The sequence below is a fragment of the Leptopilina boulardi genome, unplaced genomic scaffold (assembly GCF_019393585.1).
Source record: "Leptopilina boulardi isolate dan_hultmark-lab unplaced genomic scaffold, ZJU_Lbou_2.1 LbouV2_325, whole genome shotgun sequence".
Taxonomy (NCBI): Eukaryota; Metazoa; Arthropoda; class Insecta; order Hymenoptera; family Figitidae; genus Leptopilina; species Leptopilina boulardi.
In genome coordinates, this window is record NW_026137891.1 from 3675703 (window position 1) to 3696656 (window position 20954).

Genomic DNA, 20954 nt, shown 5'->3' on the forward strand with positions numbered 1-20954 from the left:
ATTGTCTCTTAAATATTAATTTCAATATTATTATTATTAAAAATATTTAATTTAAATATAAACAAAAAATCATAAATTCATTTCTGAGATTAATTCAATTAAAATTGATTTGAAAAATAAACTAACCTCCACAAGCATCCTTGAAGTCATGACAGCAGTCTCCAAGTTTCAGACACGCGTGGTCACAATAACACGGTTTATCAGACAAAGTTTGTATAATGGCATTCGGCGATGTTTTCTGCACGACACACGCGGAATCTCGTCCAGTACAGCAAAGCGAAGCTTCCTTACAACTTCCAGCAAAAGCATTGTTGACAAATAATCCAATTATAACTCCAATAATGATCCAACTTTGAAGACCCATAATACAGCAAGGCCTGAATAAATAAAAATTTATAAATTATGATTTCAACTCCGACAGGTGGCAGAAGAAATTACAATTTCTTCCGAGCTTTTTCTTTTAATTTAATCGCTATTATTTTTAATATTTTTTATAAATTGAACCCATAAAAATTATTTCAATTTTCAATATTTATTTTAAATTAACTATTTTCAATTTTAATATAGATTTTTTTTTATTTTAGTTTTTTTTTTTTTTTTTTTTGTTTAATCATTCACCTTTGGAATCGATCTATTGTTTTCGAGTGGTGCATGAAGGCTTACGTAAAGCAACTGTGATGTGGCGGGAGATGGAGAACGATAGAAGCTGAATCTTCTCCATAGAAAATTTCTCTTGTCCCCACCACGAATGACGGCTATGGGAGTGTGAGAGCGCACCACCTGAGACACCGCAAACAACTACCTTCAACGGACGACTGCCAGCCGATGAGTACATTTTCAAAACCACCCTCGTCCTCCTCCTCGTCATCTTCGACGTCGTCACCGACGCTCACTGCTGGACGAGCATGCGCTTGCTTCCAGCATCCTGGAAGATTAATTACTCGATTACTATTCAAGATAAATACACCCGGCAAACGTCATATTCAAATTAATCTCTCTTCCAAATACGATATAAGTTACATTGTACAAACTTTACTCAAATTTTCCTCTCTTTTTTTTTCGAAATGTAAATAATTTTCCTCTAAATTTGAAATAAAACAATTTACACAATTAAAGAATAAATAAATAATTGAAATATTAATTTGCATGCTAATTAAATGAAAAACTTTAATATCTGATTAATTTGTATAATTTTAACAAATTTTTTATCGTAAAAATTAATTAAATATGTAAATTCCTTATGTTGCGTGTGTAAACAATAGTGAATTTTTTTTTTTCACTATCCCCATTTATCAATCAAGTAAAACTTGATGCATTAATACCAAAAGTGCTCTCCATCTTCATTATAAAAAGCTTTTAACCCCATCACGAGTGCTTTCATAGTGAAAACTTCAGGAAGTACAGCTCAATTTTAATAAGACGTCAATCAATTTTTATTATACGTTTAGATAATTTTGATTTACTTTCTTTTTTTCACCTGTTAAATATTTTTTCAATATATGCAAAATTCCCTGACCAAAAATCAGTTTCTTAATTTTGAGTTTAATTTTTATTTTCCCGGGATCATTTTTAAGGACATGAAACAATGATTACTTCTATGGTTTAATTTGAAAAGTCACCTGAAATATTCAACTCTTAATTACAAGGACCATATCCACTTTAATGCCCTTCTCTTAGCTCTCTATTTAATTAAGACTCGAGAAAACTTTAATTAGTGAAAACTGCAATTATGCAAGTCATAATTGTGAAACGCCTTATAATGAAGTTTTCGTGGTACAATACATCCTAACAATTTTTACAAAATCAGTAAAATATATATACATTTTTTAAAAATACTTTACTAATTATTATTTCTATTTCAAAAAATGAAAATTCAATTTTAAAATAAAATAATAACAATATTATCAAAAAAGACATTGTCGCAAGTGTTTCAATTAATAATTGTGTTTTACTAAAGTAAATCCCTTTTGTTTCACATGTTAATTACAGTATCTAATAATTATTTCTGCTATATGGGAAATGTGAAATTAACACGAATAAAGATAAAGCGCACAAGGCTTGGGGGCTCTGAGGTGCGAAGTGTTATTCCCTAAATAAGCCGCGACAGCTCTAATAGACTACAGAAAGCAAATTGAATTACTCCCTCATAGTATAGAGAAATTACCGGTTAAACATTCTAATTAACAAGTAACTAATTGTATTTGTCAACACTCCAAGTTTCATGGAATACGACTCAAACTTTGACACTACCTTCAATTTCAAATTAGTTTTGATTTTATCATATTTTGTAACTTTACCGATAAAGTACAATTATATTTCAAAGAAATGAAAAAATTACTTTTAATTTCAAAAAAAAATTTAAATTTTCATACAATCAGAAATTTTTTAACTAATATTTAATGACAATTATATTTTTTCAAGTTTTCTTATAATTATACGGTTAATAAATAATTAAAAATTATTTATTAACAATAAAGCAATTATAAATGCCAAAATATTTCTAAAAAAACCAATAACTTAATTCTTGATAATTTAATACAATTGTTAGGAGAAAAAAAAATAAATTGAAAACGATGAAATTATAAAATTGTTATTTAACAATAATTATCTTCACACGATTGACTAATTTATAAAGCAATAATTAGAAATAAAAAATATTAAATAAGAATATTTTCAAAAAACGTACGTTATGTAGCCCCTGACAATAGGCAACTACCCCTACAACTGAACTACAAAATCGATGCAAGAACATTTGTAGGTTATCGTAATTTTATAATAATTGATCATTGTTTTAACAATCAGCATTGAATATAAAGGTTATATGAAATAAATAGAAAATAAAAATCAAATTATTTGATACCAAGGGATGAAATTAAATTTGGAACAATCGTCACATACAAGGTCACATTGTTAACGATAAAAGTATTCATTAATAAAAAAAATCCAATGACAATGCAATAAATTGTTTGTAAAATATTCAATAAATCAAGATAATTACCTTTCTGGATGTGAAAATCACGAAAATCGTTGAAAAACAATCTGAGATTCATAAATGATTTCATTGTTTACCACACACGTTTTCCAGTAGCCGGCCGGGAAAGGAATAAACCAATATGGCGGCGATGGCGGACATTTTTGGCGCCTTTTTGTCTCCCTCTGTCGTCGCTTTGTAGAAGTATCCAATGACTACTTCAACAAGAAGAAATATCCACCAATCCTAAATCGTTATCGAACAATTGAATATTTTGATTGGTCAAACAAATCGACGCGTGAGCAGTTTTATTTTTCTGAAAAATTTAAAATAAATAGGTTAGTTTCCACAGCTTTTCATAATAAATATTGTCATAAATCGCATCAAACAAACAAAAATGTTTACTTTAAGTTATTTGCAAAAAGTTTATAATTCTATTATTCATTTGTCTGAAAATCATCGTCATCGGATTATTCTACAAAATATAAATTATCAGAATATATATAAATAATAATTACGAATGACGTTCATTATATGATTGATGGTAATTGATTTTATATTACTTTTGTTAAACTGCTATTTATTATCGATTATTGTCGCTTATTTTTAATAATAACAATATCTTATCAATATTATAAATAACATTCTTATCTTAATTGCGTATTTGTCTATTTTAATAAATTAATTGAAAAATTTAATTTAGGTTATGAAATTGAAGTGTCACAATATGCAACAATTAGAATTCCTATATTAATAATTGTAATTAGAACTTGGATTTAGAGTAATATTGTCATTTATATGTTTTCCGGGTAGTAACAATTAATGCGCAATAAATTATTCATATGCCACGTATTCCTATAAAAAGATAAAGTACTAGAAGTAATCAGAAAAGAATTTTCCTTCGCAAAATAAGGAAATTTGATATATAAATATAATAATATGATAAGGTACCTCCCCTTATTTTTTTGATTAATTTATAGATAATTAGTTTCATTAGGGAATTCACAACTTGTAAACTATATTATTTATCTTTTTAAATTTAGAAAAATTAAAAAAACAAAATTTCTTAATTTTTTGCGAAAATTTGAAAAATTAAAAAATATATTAATAATTATTTTGTATTAGATAAATATAATTTATAAAAATTAGAATATATTTTAATTTATAGAAAAATATTGATTGCAGGTAAAAATGGAAATTTATAATGATAAAATTCATATTAAATAATCTAAAATCAAATTACGCACATAATGTGAAATTTTGCAGACAAAGGACAATTGAGTGTAAATATATACAATTATACAAAACCTGGTCAGATAATAACACAAACACATATATTCGTCAAGTGTTTTGAACAGCGCAGGTCCAAAGTCGTTGTGAGTGATAATCTAAAAGTATTGCGCACCCAAAGTAACTGGCTCATTACAAATAAATAGTCCCCGAGGCACAGTCATATACCAAAAGTCAATTTCTTTCAAAGACCTTTAAGCACAAAAAAGAATTATGAGTGTTATACGACAAAATTATAGCACAGAGTGCGAGGATGCTCTTAATAAACAAATAAATTTGGAACTTCAAGCAAGTTATGTTTACCTTTCAATGGTGAGTAATTAATATCCTTTTTTTTCATCGAGTAAAATATTTCATCAGACAGCTATTTTCATCAGATTATTCTAAACAATTTATTCTTCGTTGTTGTTGTTGTTGTTTTTCTAGAGTTCTAAAAATAGAGCAACCTGCAATTAGAATATACGCAAATTAATTGATTTCCTTATTTTTTTTTAGGCATATCATTTCCAGCGAAGTGATGTTGCTCTACATGGACTTTATAAGTACTTTAAACATGCTTCAGAAGAGGAACGCGATCATGCTACGAAATTTATGGAATATCAAAATAAACGTGGAGGATCAATAAAACTTATGGATGTGAGCGCTCCCCCTAAACAGGAATGGGGTACAGCTAAAGATGCAATGACTGAGGCTTTGACATTGGAAAAACGTGTAAATGAGGTATTTTTTAATTCCCATTCTCTTACTTTATTTATTTAATTCGTTGTTATCAAAAAATTCGCAATCAGAAACTGTTTTTGCATTTTTCTTTCGTTCTCATTTGTACAAAGCAAATTCAATTCTTATATCTAAAGAGAAACTAAATCTTTGGTCATTTATTAAAAAATTAATTTAAAATTAATTAATTAACAAAATTTGATTAAAAATTATTTTAAAAAAAAGTGTTTATTATCCATTACAGTTTTAAATAAACAATAAATAATCAAAGAAAATTTATAAAAATTTTTTTGATTATTTATTAAATTTTTTTTGTGTAAAAATAAAAAATACACCTTTTTTTTATAATAAAACAAATTTTCAAGGTTCGACTCTCGGTTTTAAGAAAATAATTTTAACAGGGGGTGTAACTCAGTGGTAGAGTGTCCGCTTCGCATGCGGAAAGTCCTGGGTTCAAATCCCAGCTCCTCCAAAATTTCTTTTTTTTTATTTATCATTTAAGCTCTGAACAATTCAATATTTTTTTTTCTTTTAAAACAGTATTTTTAAATCTTTTGATCAATATTCTCTAGTTTATTAAATTATGCATACGAATATTTCTTTTATAAATAAATATCCATTTGTAATTTTTGATTTAAGTCATAAATTTTAATTACTTTAAAATGATAAAAAGAGAGAAAAAATAATATTAATTCATCATTTTTTTTAAATTCGATTTATAATAATTATGATATTTTTTATTAATTTCAGAGCCTATTGAGATTGCATTCCATTGCTTCAAATCATAATGATGCTCATTTTATGGATTTCCTTGAAGGCGAATATTTACAAGAGCAAGTTGAATCTATTAGAGAAATTGCTGCTCATGTGACAAATCTAGAACGAGTTGGCGAAGGTCTTGGCGTTTTTGTATTTGACAAAGAAATGAACAAGGATTAAGTAGATATTTTTGTTTTCTGTTTCTTTTCTTTCTTTTATAATTTGAGTCTTCGTTATATATAATGTAACATTATAATGGTAACAACTGTGATAGACTCAATATTGTATAAAATGTACAATATTTAAGTTGAACTGATATAACGAGAGACAGTAATTCTTTTTTTTAAGTATTCAAAAACTTGACATTATATTTGATTGAAAGCACAAAATCTTGAATTGCATAAAAATGCATATTAATTCATTATATATTTTGTTTGTTAATTAATTTTGATACAGTTTATTTTCTTTATGAATGATATATATCGTTTCTCGAAATAAAAAAAAGATATTAAAACGTCGAGATTAAAGTATTATATTTAAGTGATTAAGAATTTTGTCAATTAAATGATTAATAAGAAAACTTATTTTTCTTCTTCATAAAATTAAGGGTATAGCACGCATTATTAAATAGATGTTTGTTTATACTTGAGTTCTAAAAAAATAATTACTTAATAGACTAAGAAATGATTTCTTTACATATGTTGAACGTTGTAACTAAATTTAAGTGTAAGAAATAAAAGTTTATTATTCAGAAAATTACTGTTATTAATTTTGCCTCATGATTAAGTCGTTTTTTCCATAATATTATATTTAATTAATATTAATTAATCATTTTTATATTACCTATTATTCATTTTTTAAATAATTTTATTCCTTTGTCAATATATCTTTTTACAGCGCAATTAGTTGCATTGTTATTGTTGTTCTTTGAAAAATAAATAAAGTTTTTCATAATCACACCAAATGTGGAAATGTAACAAAATTTTTTTTCAATTAGTAATATTCGTCATTTGTTTACGTCATATTGTGTAATTTACTTTTTAAAATAAAATTCGTAAACAAGAAATAAATTTTCCGAGTAGATAATATACAATGTTAGTTATCTTTTTTCATGCTTAAATAATTATTACTCGAAAATTAATTAGTAAGAATAAAAATTGTCTCAAAGAATGTTTAAATCTGCCTCTAGTGTGATTAACCTCAAGATTAATTATTCTTTGAGTTTAATATTTCTACGAAGACTTCGCACTTTGTAAGTTACACCCCAAAAATTTTTTTTTTAAATAAAAACATTATTCAATAATTATTCCTGAATTAAAAATCAATTACAAAAATTAATCTTAAAATTAATTGAGAATTAATATATCATTATTGATTAAAATTTAAATCATGATATACTTGCTAAAAGAGTAATCAATCAAATGATTATCTGTCAGCGAAAAGTTTAATTATAGATTATGATTAATTCAGTAAAAAAAAAATATTTTTTTCCATAGAGAAAATAATGGATCACAGCCCAGGACATTGTTTCAAAATTTAATTAAATTGGGAATAAAGAAATCAAAAAATTGTGATTCCCAATTTTTTTCAGGCGTCAATAATAATAATAATAATAATCGCCCGTCAAAATGGCCATCAGGAATAAAAACAAATTTTAAATTTCATTCAGAGACGGAAGCTATCATGAATGAGCAAATTAATGCTGAGTTCAAGGCTTTTTATTACTACCTATCAATGGTAGATTGATAAAAAATCACGGAATTATTTAAAACTCAAAGTTAAAATTTTTTTCAAACATTTTAAAAAATTAAGAAAGTGAAATTAAGTCTTTCGAAAATTTAAATTTTTTTTTCAAACGAAATAGGCATCGTATTTTGGCCGAGTTGACGTTTCACTTCCGGGATGCGAGTCATTTTTTACTCAAATGCATCATGAGGAACATGGTCATGCATTAAAATTAATGAACTACATAAAATTACGCGGAGGTTCTGTTGCTCTCTGTGCAATTAAACCTCCCGAGGATGGAGACTGGAAATGTCCGCTTAATGCCTTCCAAGTAATCATTTTACAGTCCTCTAGTATAATAATTTAAAATTTTATCTCAAAAATTCGTAAATTATTTTTTAATTAGAAGACTGCAATTAAAATAATAATCATCATCATCATTATCAAGACTCTTTAACCCAATTTTAATTTTATATTCAACAGCTGATAATGATGATGATAAATAAAATTTTCAGACTGCACTTCAACTTGAAATGGAAGTAACAGAAAAACTAGTTTCAGTGAATTCGATTGCTGAGAAACATGGCGATTTAAATGCGAGTGATTTTATAATTACTTATTTCATGGAAGATCAAATGAAAAGTATTAATGAAATGGCGAGACTGGTAACAATTTTGTCAGGAGTTGGCGATGAATCACTGGCTCGATTTATGTTTGACAAAGAATTATTAAATAATCATGTTCTACCTGCTTTTAATATTTTAAAGAACTCTAAAACTTTTGAAAGTACAACACAGTTTTTCGATAAATTCAAAAAAGAAAAATAATACCAAAAAAATTTTTAATTAATTATTACATTTAATTAAATATTAAATTTAAAAAAATTTAAGTTATTTAAAAATTCTCCTATTGTTTAAATTTATATATTTTTACATAAATTTTTGTATTTATCTCGAATAATGAGAATTAACAATTAGTATTTTTGTAATTCGGATTTTATTATCAGTTTTAAAAACAGACTTTATTAAACCTAAAATTATTGAATTTCATCCACCGAATTGCATTTTATATATAACAATATAGGAAAATTCATTCACTCCGAATTCAGTAAAATCGTTGCCTTTCATACTTTTATTTAAAAAAAAAAACCAAATTCACTGAAATTGTTGCCTTTCATATCTTTAAAAATATTAAAAAATAATCAAATTCACTAAAAATCATTGCCTTTCATACCCGCAAATGTATAAAAAACATCAGCATTTTCTTTTAAAAATATTAAACAAATACACAATAATATACTGTGTATTGAATTGTGCAATTGATGAACTGAACATATTATAAAGAATGGGAGATGAATATTTCAAGATTTACAGTCAGTGGAGAAAAATAATTACCTAAAGAAAAAAAAAAAAATAAACAAATTTAATTTGTTTTCGGCTTACTTAGTTTCCAAGCTCCGATTTTGTATCTCAACCATATGAGACCTAAATCACGTCCCATTTGTAACCAACTCCAAAATGGCACCAATTTTGAACCTTCAATTTCAGTCCAATTGACAGCAATCTCAGTGATGGGAATTTTTAGAGTTTGTGCAATGTAGAGCATTTCAACATCAAAAGCCCATCGTTCCACATGTAAAACATCAAATATTGTTCTTGCAGTTTCCCTAGTCATAAGTTTAAATCCACACTGTGTATCACGAATGTCTCTAACACAGAAAAACCAAACCAAAAAATGAAATCCATACATTAAAAACAAACGGAAAAATGATCTTTTTGCGATTTCTTGTTCCTCTAAATGTGCACGTGATCCACAAATCAAAGCTTGCTGATCAGCAACTTGTTCCGGAGCTTCCGTGTAGTCCACTGAAATCAAATTTTTATTAAACTTCCATTTATTACCGAAATAAATTGAATAAACAAACATAAATTGTATAAATAAATCACCTCCTAAAACATCCTTTAAACTTTTTTCTAATTTATCTAAATCAACAAATTTCGTTGCACCATCTGCATCGGCAAATAATAGAACACTTCCCCTAGCACTTTGAATTCCCTAAAAAAAATAATTGTCAAAATATAATAATGTACGATTTTAATTCAATTAAATAACACTTTAGATTATAAAATATTTACCAATCTTACAGCTCCTCCTTTTCCTCTATTCTTGACTAATTTTAAAACTCTTAAATTTCTATATTTTTTGGAATAACTGTGAGCAATTTCGACAGTTTTATCAACACTACCATCGCTTACAACAATAACTTCATATGTTAATCCACTTTTTTTACGATTCTCTAAATACTCCAGACATTCGTCAAGCATCGGAGGTACTGCAAGAGAAAATAAATAAATAAATAAATAAAGAAAAATTAATGTTGAATTTAGGCAATAAGCAAATTATAAATGTGAAACAAACTATAAATATTTTAAAGTAGAAATAAAACAAAATAAGACAGTAAATAATGATAATTTAAATAATTACAGCGTTCCTCTTCGTTGTAGGCAGGAACAATAACACTTATATGTACAGAAAAAGAATCATTCAAAGAAGGAAAAGCTTCTTTTTCACCAGATGTAGGATTAAAATAAAATTTCTCTTCAGCATATCGGCATGTATTAGGATATGGTTGTGTTATTAAATAGAGTACAACGCAAAACTGAAAATAATTGTTCAATATTATTGTACATAACCTAAAACTTTGTAATATTATCACAAAATAATTATTTCTTACAATATATAATAAACTGATAAAAGAATCAAATAATAATCTTCCTTTTTTTAATTTTAATATACATCTGTATATTTGTTTGCAAAAATGGCAAAAACAGGAGGATTTACCAAAACAAACATAACCTTTAAGAAAGTATGAAAACTTACCAAAATTATAGAAACGAAAACGATGGGCAGTAAATAAATAAATATAATGTTAAACAACATTGTTTTCTGCTTCTAAACAATTAAAATACTTGGTATATAAAAGGCCGACTACGTGGCATTCATTCATTCATGAGATCTGAATTCAATTATTCATTAACACGTGGATACACTCGTTAACACTGTATATTTACACAAGATTGTATGTCAAACATATGCATTGTTTAAGACAATTAATTATTGGATTCCATTAATTATTATTTACTTATTTTAATACTTTTATACACAACTGTTTACAACAAAAATATAACAACGTAATCAAAATAAAACTTGAAAATCCTGTCGTTTGATTGGTTCGCGCTGGATATTTAAATTTTATAGCGCGCAAATTTCAAACTCGAGGAATTTCTCAAACAATTTACACATTGATCTTCAAATGTTTATTATAAATAAAATATGTCAAAATTAAATAATGTTAACATATAGATATAACCATATTTTATGTATATTTGAAAATAAAGACATTTATATAATTATCCAAAATTGAAGTCATTTTAATAAACTTATGTAATTTTTTTTTGCAAATTTTTGTAAATCAAAATGTCTTCAGTTGAAAATCAAACAAATAATAATTTTTCTACTAAAACATCAACACCAGTAGGAAAAAATATTGAAAATGTACAGCAACAAAATGAAATTGATCCAGATGATCCTTGTTTAAAAAAGGAAGAAGAAGTTAAAAAAGAACCAAAAATATTTAAAGCCACAGTTGGTTTAGATCCTAGGTAAATAAAAAGAAATGATTTATTTTCCATTAAAATTAGGATCAAATTGTAATTTTTGTTTAATTTCAATCAAAATTGTATAAAATAATTTTTCATATTAACAGATTCCAACAGCAAAATCAAACATTGAGATGTTTTGTGAGTTACGTGGATTTTTTTCGATGTGAAAAAATTCTTGGAGAAGGTCACGAAGCCTGTGAATGGTTTAAGGAATCTTACAATACATTTTGTCCTTTAAAATGGATTGAAGATTTTGATGAAGCAAGAAAAGAAGGACGATTTCCATGGCATAGAAGAGATCAAGGAAAATTTCCAGGCTATAAATATGGCTAATAATAATTTTCAATTGAAAACAACTAATTGAAAAATTTATAATTAAATTGATTAATGAGAAAAATTATAAAATTTGTATATGAATAACATGTAAATAATAATAAATGATTAAGAATATAATTATCTTTATTACACAAACTCAATTACAACTTGCTTACAATATGATTTTGGTAACATGTAAAAAAAAATAATTAATCACTTTTATTTTCGAGAAACGCATTTATAACGATTTACAAAAAATCGCTTTTCTTTTCTTATAATATATATATATATACACAATATGCACAAGTATCTTTTATATCAAAAAATTGTATTTATTATTTACATTTGACTAATATATTATGCCCTATTTTTCACGATTGTCTTTTCTTTAAGTAAATGGAGAAATAAAAAAAAATTTATTAATAATTAATAATTAAATAAAAAAAATAACTACTTATTTAAAAACAAAATTTCACCTTATTTGATGCGTTGTGTAGACAATAAATACGAGTCATTAAAATCTTCTTTAAGAAGATAAACTTACCATTTTAGAGTTGGTAACATTTCAAAATACAATTCTCTTAATTTTTTTTTTAATTTTTCTTCTAAAATCTCACTTTTAGTCGAGTCTGGTACAGAATCTGTAATGTTAAGAAAAAAAAAGAATTTACAATCCATTTTGTAAATCCTGTTGTCTTCTTTAAAGATTTTCATTCTTTTTTTTAAGTTAATAAAGAGAGAAAAAAAATTTATTAGCATTTTAACGAATAATCAGAAAATAGATTCGATTTCATTTAAATCGTGAAATAATTTAGTTAAACATTTTCATTAAATTTGTAAGAAAAAATATAAGTGTAAAATGTACAGGATTTATAAATTGGAAATGATTAAACGTTTCAACAGTAATAAAATTAAGTAACAAAATTATAAAAAATGGAAAATAAAAAAAAAAAGATTCAGAAAAAAAGAATAATACTAACAATATAAAAATATGATTCAAATGAATCAAAATAAAAATGTAAATTAGTTATGAAATGAAATATTAATTCATAATAAAAAAATATTAAATAAAAAAAGATAAATTAAAGTTATTTGTCGATATGCGAGATCATTGGAAATAGTAAATCAATCATTGAATGGACCAATTTACTAATATTAGAACCACCTTACGTATTGGAAATATGTTGATTTTTTAGCCTCTAGGACTGCTAATGACTAGGAGAATGATGTACATATTGACAATCAGCGTCTTGACAACTTCCCATTAATTGATATGGGCAAAGAATTCCATCTAATCTTGAATTCCTAAATAAAATAATTCTCTTAGAAAACTTTTTAAACAAAATTTTATTACAATTAAACTAATTACCTATTACCTAATAATATATAAATTGTAAAATATAAACACATAATTTACCTTGCAGTTTTCATATGATCCAATATCGAAACATAAGGCCTCAAAGTTTTCATTTTCTTTTGGTTATCATTAATTTGATTTGAAACGGATTTTTCTCCAATATGGCACGTAGAAGATTCATTATTTTCCATTCTTGATGAAGAATCGACAGTTTTATTGTTCTCACTTTTTTTATTTTCAATAGTCTGTTTCACCTGCGATTGTGAAACATTGTCGCTCAATGAACTAGATGAATTGATGATTTTTTTACTGGAATCTGGCATCGCATTATCATCCTCTTTATCAATTTCTCTAACTACATCACTGGAGCTATGAGTTCTTGAACTGCTACTTGCGCTGCTTCCTTTTCCATAACTAAAAATTGATTCATAAGAATTTTGTCGTTCCATTGGGCTTGAAATATTTTCATAACATGATTGCAATAATGTTGTATTATGTGAATTTGTAACTTGATTTGTCGTTTGTATTGTGCCTTGGGAATTTTTCACATTTGAATTTAATTTTGCCATTTGACTTGAAGTATCAGATTCTTTTCCACTTGATCTATTACTTGCTACAGAAATTCTTCGCCTTTTGTCATTTTTCTTTTTACAAAGCTGACTAGTGTGTTGAGCCACTTCTTTCAGTCTGTTATTCACTAATTGAACACCTGACTCAGGAACTCTGAAAAAAATGGAAATAGTTAATTAATATCAAAATAAGAAATGTGATAAAAAGAAATTGCAACAACTTACTTGTACTTTTGACCGTAAACACGATTTCCAAGACCTGTGCAAATTTTCGAAAGTCGAAAACATTCCTTTCTGCCGATATTCATTTTTTCATGGACAGTTGACACCTTTAGTCCCATATTTGTAACTTTATCCTTTTGTTCTTGGAGCTTCTCCTCGGTTTGCTTCAGCTGTTCTATCAGCTTTTTCACTTCGTCAGTTAAGTTTGACTGCAAATCTTTTTCCAATTCCCATTGTCGAAGACTTTTTGACACTTCGGCCAAATCGTCAAGAACTTCGTACCTGTTGTGTGAAAATTTTATACTTTACTGCCAAACGTAAAAACAATAAAAAGATCCTATAAATGTCAAATTTTATACAAGTTAATAATTATTAGCAATTTTATTGAAATAATAAAAATATCAGTTTCTTACCTTTTAGCCACTAATTCCTGTTCTGTTTCCACCAGTTTCCTCTTCATTTCTTCGTTTCCTAATTTCGATACTGTCTCCACTTCAGTTTGAACATTAGTTTTAATTACATCCCACACTTGCTGACCCTTTTCCTTGCCAGACGATTCAGAACCTTTATCAGTATTGTCTTTCAAATTAGATTCTATATTTTCAGATTCAACTGGTTTCGAAACAGTGGATTCTTTCGTGACAATTGCTTCTTCTACGGCAATTGTTTCTTTTCCAACCATCGATTCCTTTTCAGTAATTGGTTTTTTCGTGACAGTTGTCTCGTTTTCAGGAATCGATTCTTTCGTAGCTATCAGATTTTTCTTAGCAGTTGATTCCTTTTCTATTGGTTTCTTTACAGTTGATTTCTTTATTGGTTCCTTTGTGGCAATTGATTTTTCTGAATTTGATTCTTTTGAAGCGTCTTTTACATGTTTCAAAACTTGGCCCTCGGAAATGCTCTCCTCTTTTTCAGATGTATTTATATGAGTATTATTAATCGTGGTAGTTATATTATTATCACATGCAAGCGTTGTACTATTTTTTGATAAGGCAACATTTGAAGTTTCCGTCTCAATACGTTTGTTTACACTAGTCTCACTATTGTTTTCTCGAGAATCACTCGTTATTTCCGACAGAATAATTACAGAATCATCCAAATTTTGTGTATCTAAACTAGTTTGTTTATCATTTATTCGTGAATTTATATCACCAACGATGACTTTCCTTCCCTCATCTTTTTGCGAGACTTGTATTTGAAATAATTTCAAATTAATTTGCTCGCAAGTTAATATTCTCAATTTGGGAAAGGTGGGCTCCTCCTGCTCCTGCTGCTTTGGTTTCTCCTCAACCAAATTTGAAACAGGCGAACTTATTGTAACGGTTTTTTTAGGCGATGCTCCAATATTACTTATTTGAATTGTTATATTCGGTTTGACTTGAGGTGCAAGTGTGGAATCTGGAGAATTCGTTAACGATGGATTATCAATTGGACTTTTTGTAATTGGTGTTTTAGAAATATTTGTTGACGAAACAATATTTGGCGTTGATGTTATTGATTCGGTTACAGCTGGAGGATCTGGTGGAATAACAGTATTAGTACTTGAAGTTGTTGTTCTTTGCAATTTTAATTTTTCACGTTCGACAATCTGTTGCTTCAAACGATGATATTCTGCTTGTTGCGATACTGGCAAGTGACGAACAGCCTATAAAATAATCTCCATACAAGATACTCGTAAAAGCAAAATCCTTTCATTTTCCAATTTTCACTTTTACGAAATATCCAATCTCTTTAAGAGACATTATTTTTATCAATTAATTATTAATTAAATCGAATTACAAATAAATAAAATTAAATTAAAAAAAGTAAACGAATGAAAAAATAATTCATTTTAAAAAAAAAGAAATATTTAATCTTACCAAAGGTGTAATAGTAGCAGAGGCATTTTTTCCATTTGTTGGATTTTCTGAGGGAGATAAAGTTTTTGCTAAACTGGAATTGGTTGATTGTTTAGTAGCGGCTGCTGTCTCCTGCCTCTTTCGAACATCGCGGAGAAATTGATCGACACTTCTCTCAAATTCAGTGGTTGGTATTGTGAGAGGTGGATGTTTCTCTACACTGCTTGTATTTGTGACAGCGACAATTGTATTTCGTCTTTCTGACTCTGAATCACTTTCCGTATCTGAATTTAAATTAATGATAAATCGTTCGGATTTATTCGCGGACGATACATTTGGACTTATTGAACGGCTTGTTTGATTATTAAGATTTACTACACGCAATGATTTATTTGCAATTAATTTTTTTGCATTAAATGTCATAATTGCTTTTTGTAAATTAAGTTTCCTTTGTAATAAAGAATTTTGATAACGTTTTGCATTATTGACAACTTTTGTCATGGCTGGTATCATTGGTTTTTTCACTAATTTCCTTTGCGTGTTGGATGATAAAGGAACTGTAGTTGCTTTTCTTTTGCCTAAAACTGAATTAATTGCTAAGGAATTGTTAATTGTTATTTTTGTTGATAATACTTTATTTGGTAAAGTTTTTGTTGGTAGAACTTTTGTTGACGCAACCTTTGTGGGTGTTAATTTTGTAAGTACAACTTTTGCGATTGGAAGTTTAGAAGGTGAAATTTTTTGAGTTGCAATTTTACTGGGTGAAATTTTTTGAGATGCAACTTTAGTAGGTAAAACTTTTTGTGGCGTGACTTTAGAAGGTAAAATTTTTGTTGACGAAACTTTAGCAGGTAAAACTGAAGTAGATAAAATTTTTGTAGATATAACTCTTGGAAGAAAAACTTTAGAAGATAAATTTTTTACAGGCAAAATCTTGGTAGGTAAAATTTTTGTAGATAAAACTTTAGGCGTAATTTTTGTAGGTGAAACTTTTGCAGATGTTTCTTTATTAGATAAATCCTTTGCAAGTGTTTCTTTAGCAGGTACAATTTTTGAATTAACTTCTTTAGTAGGTACATTTTTTACAGAAGCTTCATTAGTGAGCAAATCAATTTCAGTACTTTTATTCGGAGTTGAAGTAACAATTGGCATTTGAATATTTCGATTCGTTGCAATTTCGTTAGATTTAGTTACAGTTGGAGTTTTATTAATTTTCGGAGATTTTGTACGTTTTCCCATAGAGGCAAGTAAAATTGCTCTTAATTCATCTTCATCTTCATCAATGCTGTTTCTTCTCGATTCTAAATTTACATTTAAATTCTTTTGTGTTTCATCTTTTTCTGTACATGAAGTAATTTGTGATTTCATTTTATTTTCTGTTTCTTTTCTCAAAATTTTTTCCGTATCTTTGTTTACAATATTGTCGGTATCTTTTTTTGTATTATCTGTATTATTTTTTAAAATATTTTCTGCATCTCTTCTTACAATATTTTCAGTACATTCTCTTACAACATATTCGACATCCATTCGAATATTATTTTCTACACATTCTCCTGTTTTATTGTCATAACGAATATTTGATAATTCGTTGATAGTTGGTATTTCATTAGTCGAAGTTTTCATTCGTTTAATGGATTCTGAATTTTTGATCTCTTTTATATTTTCATTTGATTCGGAATCGGTTTCATCAAATTCATTTAAATTTCTTTTTGATCTTTTTCTTTTTTGTTTCGATTTCTTTTTGTTTTTACCAATATTGATAGTTGATTCTTCCTCGTGACAATTAATGGATAAATTTTCTTTTGTTTGTTGATTATCAATATCGCGCGTTGTTGTTCTTAATTGATCCATCGCTAGTAAATCAATAATTGGCCTCTTTTGTGTTGGATGTAATTGACTGTAATTAAAATGTTCATTGATGAATTCAACATTCATTGGTGGAACTGGTAAATTTTTGTATAATTTTTCTATTGGCATTTCTTTGGCTTCTCTTGACATTTTTGATTCTTGTTGTAATTGTTGACTAACTCTTAAAACTGACTGAGGTACTGGAGGATTATGAATAAAAGCAGGAATTCCACGGATATCATGATGTGGATTATTTAAATAAAGAGGCTGATAAGATGGTTGAAGCATTTGATAAGAAAGATGTTCTGGAATGTGATAGTGTATATTGAAATCCTTTTCCATTGGCACTAAAGGACTTCCATCAATATCTGTCTCGGGAAGATCATCATCAATTAATATAACTTCGGGCTCCTTTGCAGATTGATTATGCAATGGGAAATTATTATTAATATTATTGGAACCTAAATTATTTTTATAGTTTAATGTCTCGTTGTTACTTGGAGTTAATAAAGAATCAGTTAAGTCGGGATCAAAAACGGGAGCATCCGAAGGTGAATATGGTCTTTCGAAATTATTATGTCGATCATGATTATTTTTAGGCAATGATCTAAAACCTATATCTGAATTTGATGATGAATTTGAAATCGTACTGTAAGTATTTCTTATGGGGGGAGATTTTTCCTTATTATTAATAGGTAAAAAGGAACCAAATTTAGAAAAATTTTTACTATTTATATTAATAAAGGAAACATCGGTGGTATCGATTCCCAATTGTTCGGCTTCTAAAATTAATTCATTGTTCACAGCGTCTGTGGGCGAATAGGGTGCTTCGTCAAAATTAATATTATTTGATGGTGAGAAATCATCTTTTTCGGAATTAATAATTTTTTGAGAATTATTATCTTTTTCGAGAACAATATCACTTTCGATATCGGAATCTAATTCCATATCTTCGATACTATTGTTAGAATCTTTTGCCGTTTCGGAAGAATATGACGGACATTCAACGTCAATATCTTCAGCTAGGGATATATTATTTATAAAACTTTCGCTAAATGGACTTTCACATCTTGGAGGAAGATTTGTTTCCTTATCTTTTTGTAATTTTGCAACTCTATCACGATGTTTTTTAAAAACCGCGGAACGAAGAGCTATTAAGCGTAATTTTAAATCTTCATCATCACCATCGTCATCTTCATTATTTATATTTCCTTTAATTTCTTCATCGTTAGTGATATTTTCTGTAACATCTGCTTCGGTTGAATTATTTTTAACTTCCATTTCAATATTAGAATTTTCTATAATTTCTTCTTCTTCTTGATTTTTATTTATCTTATTTTGTTTCGTCTCTAAAGCCTTTTGTCTCAAAATATTTAAATCATCTTCTTCTTCGCCATTCTCATTTTTCTTTTTACCAGAATCGTCTTCAATTACTTGAATAATATCATCATTATTCTCTGATGTTGGCTTAAGAAAAATATTCAATTTCTTTTTTAATGATGAGCCATGATCTTTCGTCTTAGTGGAAATTTGACTATCTTCCAATGTTCCTACCTTTCCATAATGACGGACTTTTTTTAATAAACTTGTCACGTGAATATCAGTCGAAGGAGAAGATACGATATCAGATGGTAATGTACGTTTTCGTATTTTTTTATAAAGTGGATTTATTAAATCTTTATGAGTTTCTTTTTCCGATGTTTTTAATTTTTTTAATCGTTTCTTCGCCTCTGTTGATCTACTTTGAATTGGTGATTTATTTTTTTCTTCTGATAATTGAATTCCAATTAGAGAAGATTTATGATTTCTGGGAGAAATTTTCATTTTATATGTTGGACTTTTTTCACTACGATGATGATGATGGTGATGATGATGAGTTTTGAGTAAACGATTTTCTTTCGATGATGTAGATGAATTGAGATTCATTATTGTTAAATTGTCATCAATTTCATTGGCAATTGATTCGTCGTCTTTTTCAATGACAGACGTGTGGGGTTTTCGTTTTTTTTTCTTTTTTTTAACTTTATTCGATTTTGCACGATGAACACGTTTTGGGAGTCCGACGAGTTCCATGTCGCTGTCACTTGAAATTGGAATAAGATCATCATTCTTTTCCTGCAGTGTAGAGCTTGTAAGTCGATCTCCTGAATGTCCTGTATCTTTTATATGATGATGATGGTTCTCCTTCCCCTTCTCTGCATCTTAAGTAACAAGGTGTACTTCTACTTGATTAGAAATGGATTAAAAATACCAAAAAAATCGACAAATAGCTTAATTTGTAATCAGAATAAAAGTATAATATTTTTCAATAAGCTATAAAAAATTATTAAAGAAATATTCTAAATGAAATTTGATGGATTTTCTATTTTACTAATAGTTTCAGCCCCTAAAGTAACCTTGAAGTTTCCCCCTTATAATAAATTTTCTACTATAATTTTTATTTTTTCTAATGTTCAATTTACTTAAAAGCCAAGTGACAATAATAAATTACTACAATTTTGTATTCAAATATAGATAATGAGAAATTGGAAGAATACATTTCATGAAAAATAAAAACTGAATAAAAAAATTACCGATAATAAAAATTTAGTGAAATAATAAATTATTTGGTCATTAGACTTTTGGTAAATTGAATAATGAAATCATATATGAAATAGTAGAATTAAAAAAATTGCGTAAAATATTAAATTAACAAAATTGAAATAAACGTTTGCTATTTTTTCTTTTAAGGAAATAGTTATCCAAACTAGTACATGTTTCATAATAATTATAAATGAATTTAAATGTTTTATAAGAATTGTTCATTACATAAGTAATTATCACAAGTGCTGATAGAAATGGAAACTTAACAAAGCATAACACGTGCAGTTGAAATAATAGCCTTTAATGATTCATATATATATATGTATACCTATAACTATAAATATAGTAGAAATTAAATATCCAAAAGTTAATAAATACATGACTCAGCATTATATATCAACAAATATTATTTCTATATTTAAAGTGAATGAATGTAATAATTATTTACATTAAAATATATTTGTGAATAGAAGATAAAGATTAAAATTATCTAAGTTTATAGAAAATTTAATTAAACTTGTCTTTTACCTTTTTTGTGAGGAAATTTCGAACCAATGTATCTGGTAGAAATTTCACAAGGAGCCTGATGATGTGAATGTAAGCGACCATCACGGAATTTCTCCATACATCGATAATTTATGTGTCCTTCTTCCGATGAACTAACATCATCAAGGGATAATTCACCTTCTTCTTTCTCGTCGTCCAAAATTGCCATTGCCTCATTGCATTCGCTTGAGAAATCACTCGCCATGTTTTTCTTTTCTCTTATCTTTGTTTGCTAACTTTTCCTTAAATTTACTAAATATTATAAATTAAATAAGTATATGATATAAAAGAAAAAATAACTTGCTTTTTTTAACGATGACGGAAGCTATTACGCATTACAATTTTTTTTGTTGTCCTTAAAAAACAATATTTTTTTTTTAAAAAAACCCGAATTAAAAAGTTAATTAATATTGTTTACATAAATTTTGTTAGGTAATGAAATTAATAAAAACTAAATAAAACACTTATTTTTCTTCCAAATGATTGTTCTCACGCATCTCTGCTTCTTCATGATGTGGCCATTTTGAAAAATTAAATCACAAAGGAATGAAT

At 27.2% G+C, this 20954-nt stretch overlaps 6 protein-coding genes and 1 non-coding gene across 10 annotated transcripts in view; 4 read left to right on the forward strand and 3 right to left on the reverse strand.

Moving 5' to 3' along the window:
* Positions 1–4418, reverse strand: part of LOC127284666 (somatomedin-B and thrombospondin type-1 domain-containing protein-like) — a 31349-nt gene extending 26931 nt beyond the window's left edge. Inside the window, exons 1-4 of one of the 2 annotated variants that reach the window (XM_051310238.1) lie at positions 4280–4418; positions 2999–3287; positions 664–925; positions 127–377 (exon numbers count right to left, since the gene is read on the reverse strand). In XM_051310238.1, the coding sequence (XP_051166195.1) occupies positions 127–364 (238 nt within the window). In that variant the 5' untranslated portion in view covers positions 365–377; positions 664–925; positions 2999–3287; positions 4280–4418. Of the gene's footprint in view, positions 1–126; positions 378–618; positions 926–2998; positions 3288–4279 lie in introns of both variants that reach the window. The other variant, XM_051310237.1, reaches the window with a different exon arrangement.
* A 6-nt stretch (positions 4419–4424) lies between these two features.
* On the forward strand, positions 4425–6493 carry LOC127284670 (soma ferritin-like). Its single transcript, XM_051310242.1, has 3 exons — positions 4425–4573; positions 4757–4981; positions 5729–6493. Exons 1-3 carry the CDS (start codon positions 4475–4477, stop codon positions 5915–5917), a joined length of 513 nt encoding a protein of 170 aa, XP_051166199.1. The 5' UTR covers positions 4425–4474; the 3' UTR covers positions 5918–6493.
* On the reverse strand, positions 4563–10681 carry LOC127284661 (dolichyl-phosphate beta-glucosyltransferase). Its single transcript, XM_051310218.1, has 6 exons — positions 10343–10681; positions 9947–10121; positions 9598–9794; positions 9409–9517; positions 8905–9327; positions 4563–4707 (listed from the first exon to the last, which is right to left on the reverse strand). Exons 1-6 carry the CDS (start codon positions 10400–10402, stop codon positions 4640–4642), a joined length of 1032 nt encoding a protein of 343 aa, XP_051166175.1. The 5' UTR covers positions 10403–10681; the 3' UTR covers positions 4563–4639.
* Positions 5379–5450, forward strand: Trnaa-cgc (transfer RNA alanine (anticodon CGC)). The gene has a single exon. It is a non-coding gene; the product is annotated as a tRNA-Ala (tRNA).
* Positions 6496–8880, forward strand: LOC127284667 (soma ferritin-like). Its single transcript, XM_051310239.1, has 4 exons — positions 6496–6989; positions 7234–7474; positions 7602–7793; positions 7978–8880. Exons 1-4 carry the CDS (start codon positions 6907–6909, stop codon positions 8287–8289), a joined length of 828 nt encoding a protein of 275 aa, XP_051166196.1. The 5' UTR covers positions 6496–6906; the 3' UTR covers positions 8290–8880.
* Positions 10682–10812: 131 nt separating the features above from the next.
* LOC127284671 (uncharacterized) lies at positions 10813–11600 on the forward strand. Its single transcript, XM_051310244.1, has 2 exons — positions 10813–11124; positions 11229–11600. The coding sequence occupies exons 1-2, from the start codon at positions 10940–10942 to the stop codon at positions 11455–11457; spliced, it is 414 nt and encodes a 137-aa protein (XP_051166201.1). The 5' UTR covers positions 10813–10939; the 3' UTR covers positions 11458–11600.
* LOC127284649 (uncharacterized) lies at positions 11566–20929 on the reverse strand. Of its 3 annotated transcripts, XM_051310198.1 has the most exons (8): positions 20707–20929; positions 20385–20654; positions 15447–19474; positions 14001–15232; positions 13591–13869; positions 12857–13519; positions 12610–12744; positions 11566–12080 (listed from the first exon to the last, which is right to left on the reverse strand). In XM_051310198.1, exons 2-7 carry the CDS (start codon positions 20605–20607, stop codon positions 12648–12650), a joined length of 6522 nt encoding a protein of 2173 aa, XP_051166155.1. In that variant the 5' UTR covers positions 20608–20654; positions 20707–20929; the 3' UTR covers positions 11566–12080; positions 12610–12647. The 3 variants fall into 3 exon arrangements, with proteins under 3 accessions (XP_051166155.1, XP_051166154.1, XP_051166156.1); XM_051310197.1 differs by having other exon boundaries at positions 20385–20929; XM_051310199.1 differs by having other exon boundaries at positions 12605–12744; positions 20385–20929.
* Positions 20930–20954: the final 25 nt, after the last annotated feature.

What these genes read in the sequence shown, in the direction of transcription:
- LOC127284670 (XM_051310242.1), top strand. Translation starts at nt 4,475, where the DNA reads ATGAGTGTTATACGACAAAATTATAGCACAGAGTGCGAGGATGCTCTT. An exon ending in GTTATGTTTACCTTTCAATG is followed by an intron (nt 4,574 to 4,756) that starts GTGAGTAATTAA and finishes ATTTTTTTTTAG; the next exon opens with GCATATCATTTCCAGCGAAG. An exon ending in TGGAAAAACGTGTAAATGAG is followed by an intron (nt 4,982 to 5,728) that starts GTATTTTTTAAT and finishes TATTAATTTCAG; the next exon opens with AGCCTATTGAGATTGCATTC.
- LOC127284667 (XM_051310239.1), top strand. Translation starts at nt 6,907, where the DNA reads ATGTTTAAATCTGCCTCTAGTGTGATTAACCTCAAGATTAATTATTCT. An exon ending in CTACGAAGACTTCGCACTTT is followed by an intron (nt 6,990 to 7,233) that starts GTAAGTTACACC and finishes TTTTTTCCATAG; the next exon opens with AGAAAATAATGGATCACAGC. An exon ending in GTCCGCTTAATGCCTTCCAA is followed by an intron (nt 7,794 to 7,977) that starts GTAATCATTTTA and finishes TAAAATTTTCAG; the next exon opens with ACTGCACTTCAACTTGAAAT.
- LOC127284661 (XM_051310218.1), bottom strand. Translation starts at nt 10,402, where the DNA reads ATGTTGTTTAACATTATATTTATTTATTTACTGCCCATCGTTTTCGTT. An exon ending in AAGGAGGAGCTGTAAGATTG is followed by an intron (nt 9,518 to 9,597) that starts GTAAATATTTTA and finishes TATTTTTTTTAG; the next exon opens with GGAATTCAAAGTGCTAGGGG. An exon ending in AATCGGAGCTTGGAAACTAA is followed by an intron (nt 4,708 to 8,904) that starts GTAAGCCGAAAA and finishes TTCTAATTGCAG; the next exon opens with GTTGCTCTATTTTTAGAACT.
- LOC127284671 (XM_051310244.1), top strand. Translation starts at nt 10,940, where the DNA reads ATGTCTTCAGTTGAAAATCAAACAAATAATAATTTTTCTACTAAAACA. An exon ending in ACAGTTGGTTTAGATCCTAG is followed by an intron (nt 11,125 to 11,228) that starts GTAAATAAAAAG and finishes TCATATTAACAG; the next exon opens with ATTCCAACAGCAAAATCAAA.
- LOC127284649 (XM_051310198.1), bottom strand. Translation starts at nt 20,607, where the DNA reads ATGGCGAGTGATTTCTCAAGCGAATGCAATGAGGCAATGGCAATTTTG. An exon ending in GAAATTTCCTCACAAAAAAG is followed by an intron (nt 19,475 to 20,384) that starts GTAAAAGACAAG and finishes TTGTTACTTAAG; the next exon opens with ATGCAGAGAAGGGGAAGGAG. An exon ending in CAGGAATTAGTGGCTAAAAG is followed by an intron (nt 13,870 to 14,000) that starts GTAAGAAACTGA and finishes TTCACACAACAG; the next exon opens with GTACGAAGTTCTTGACGATT.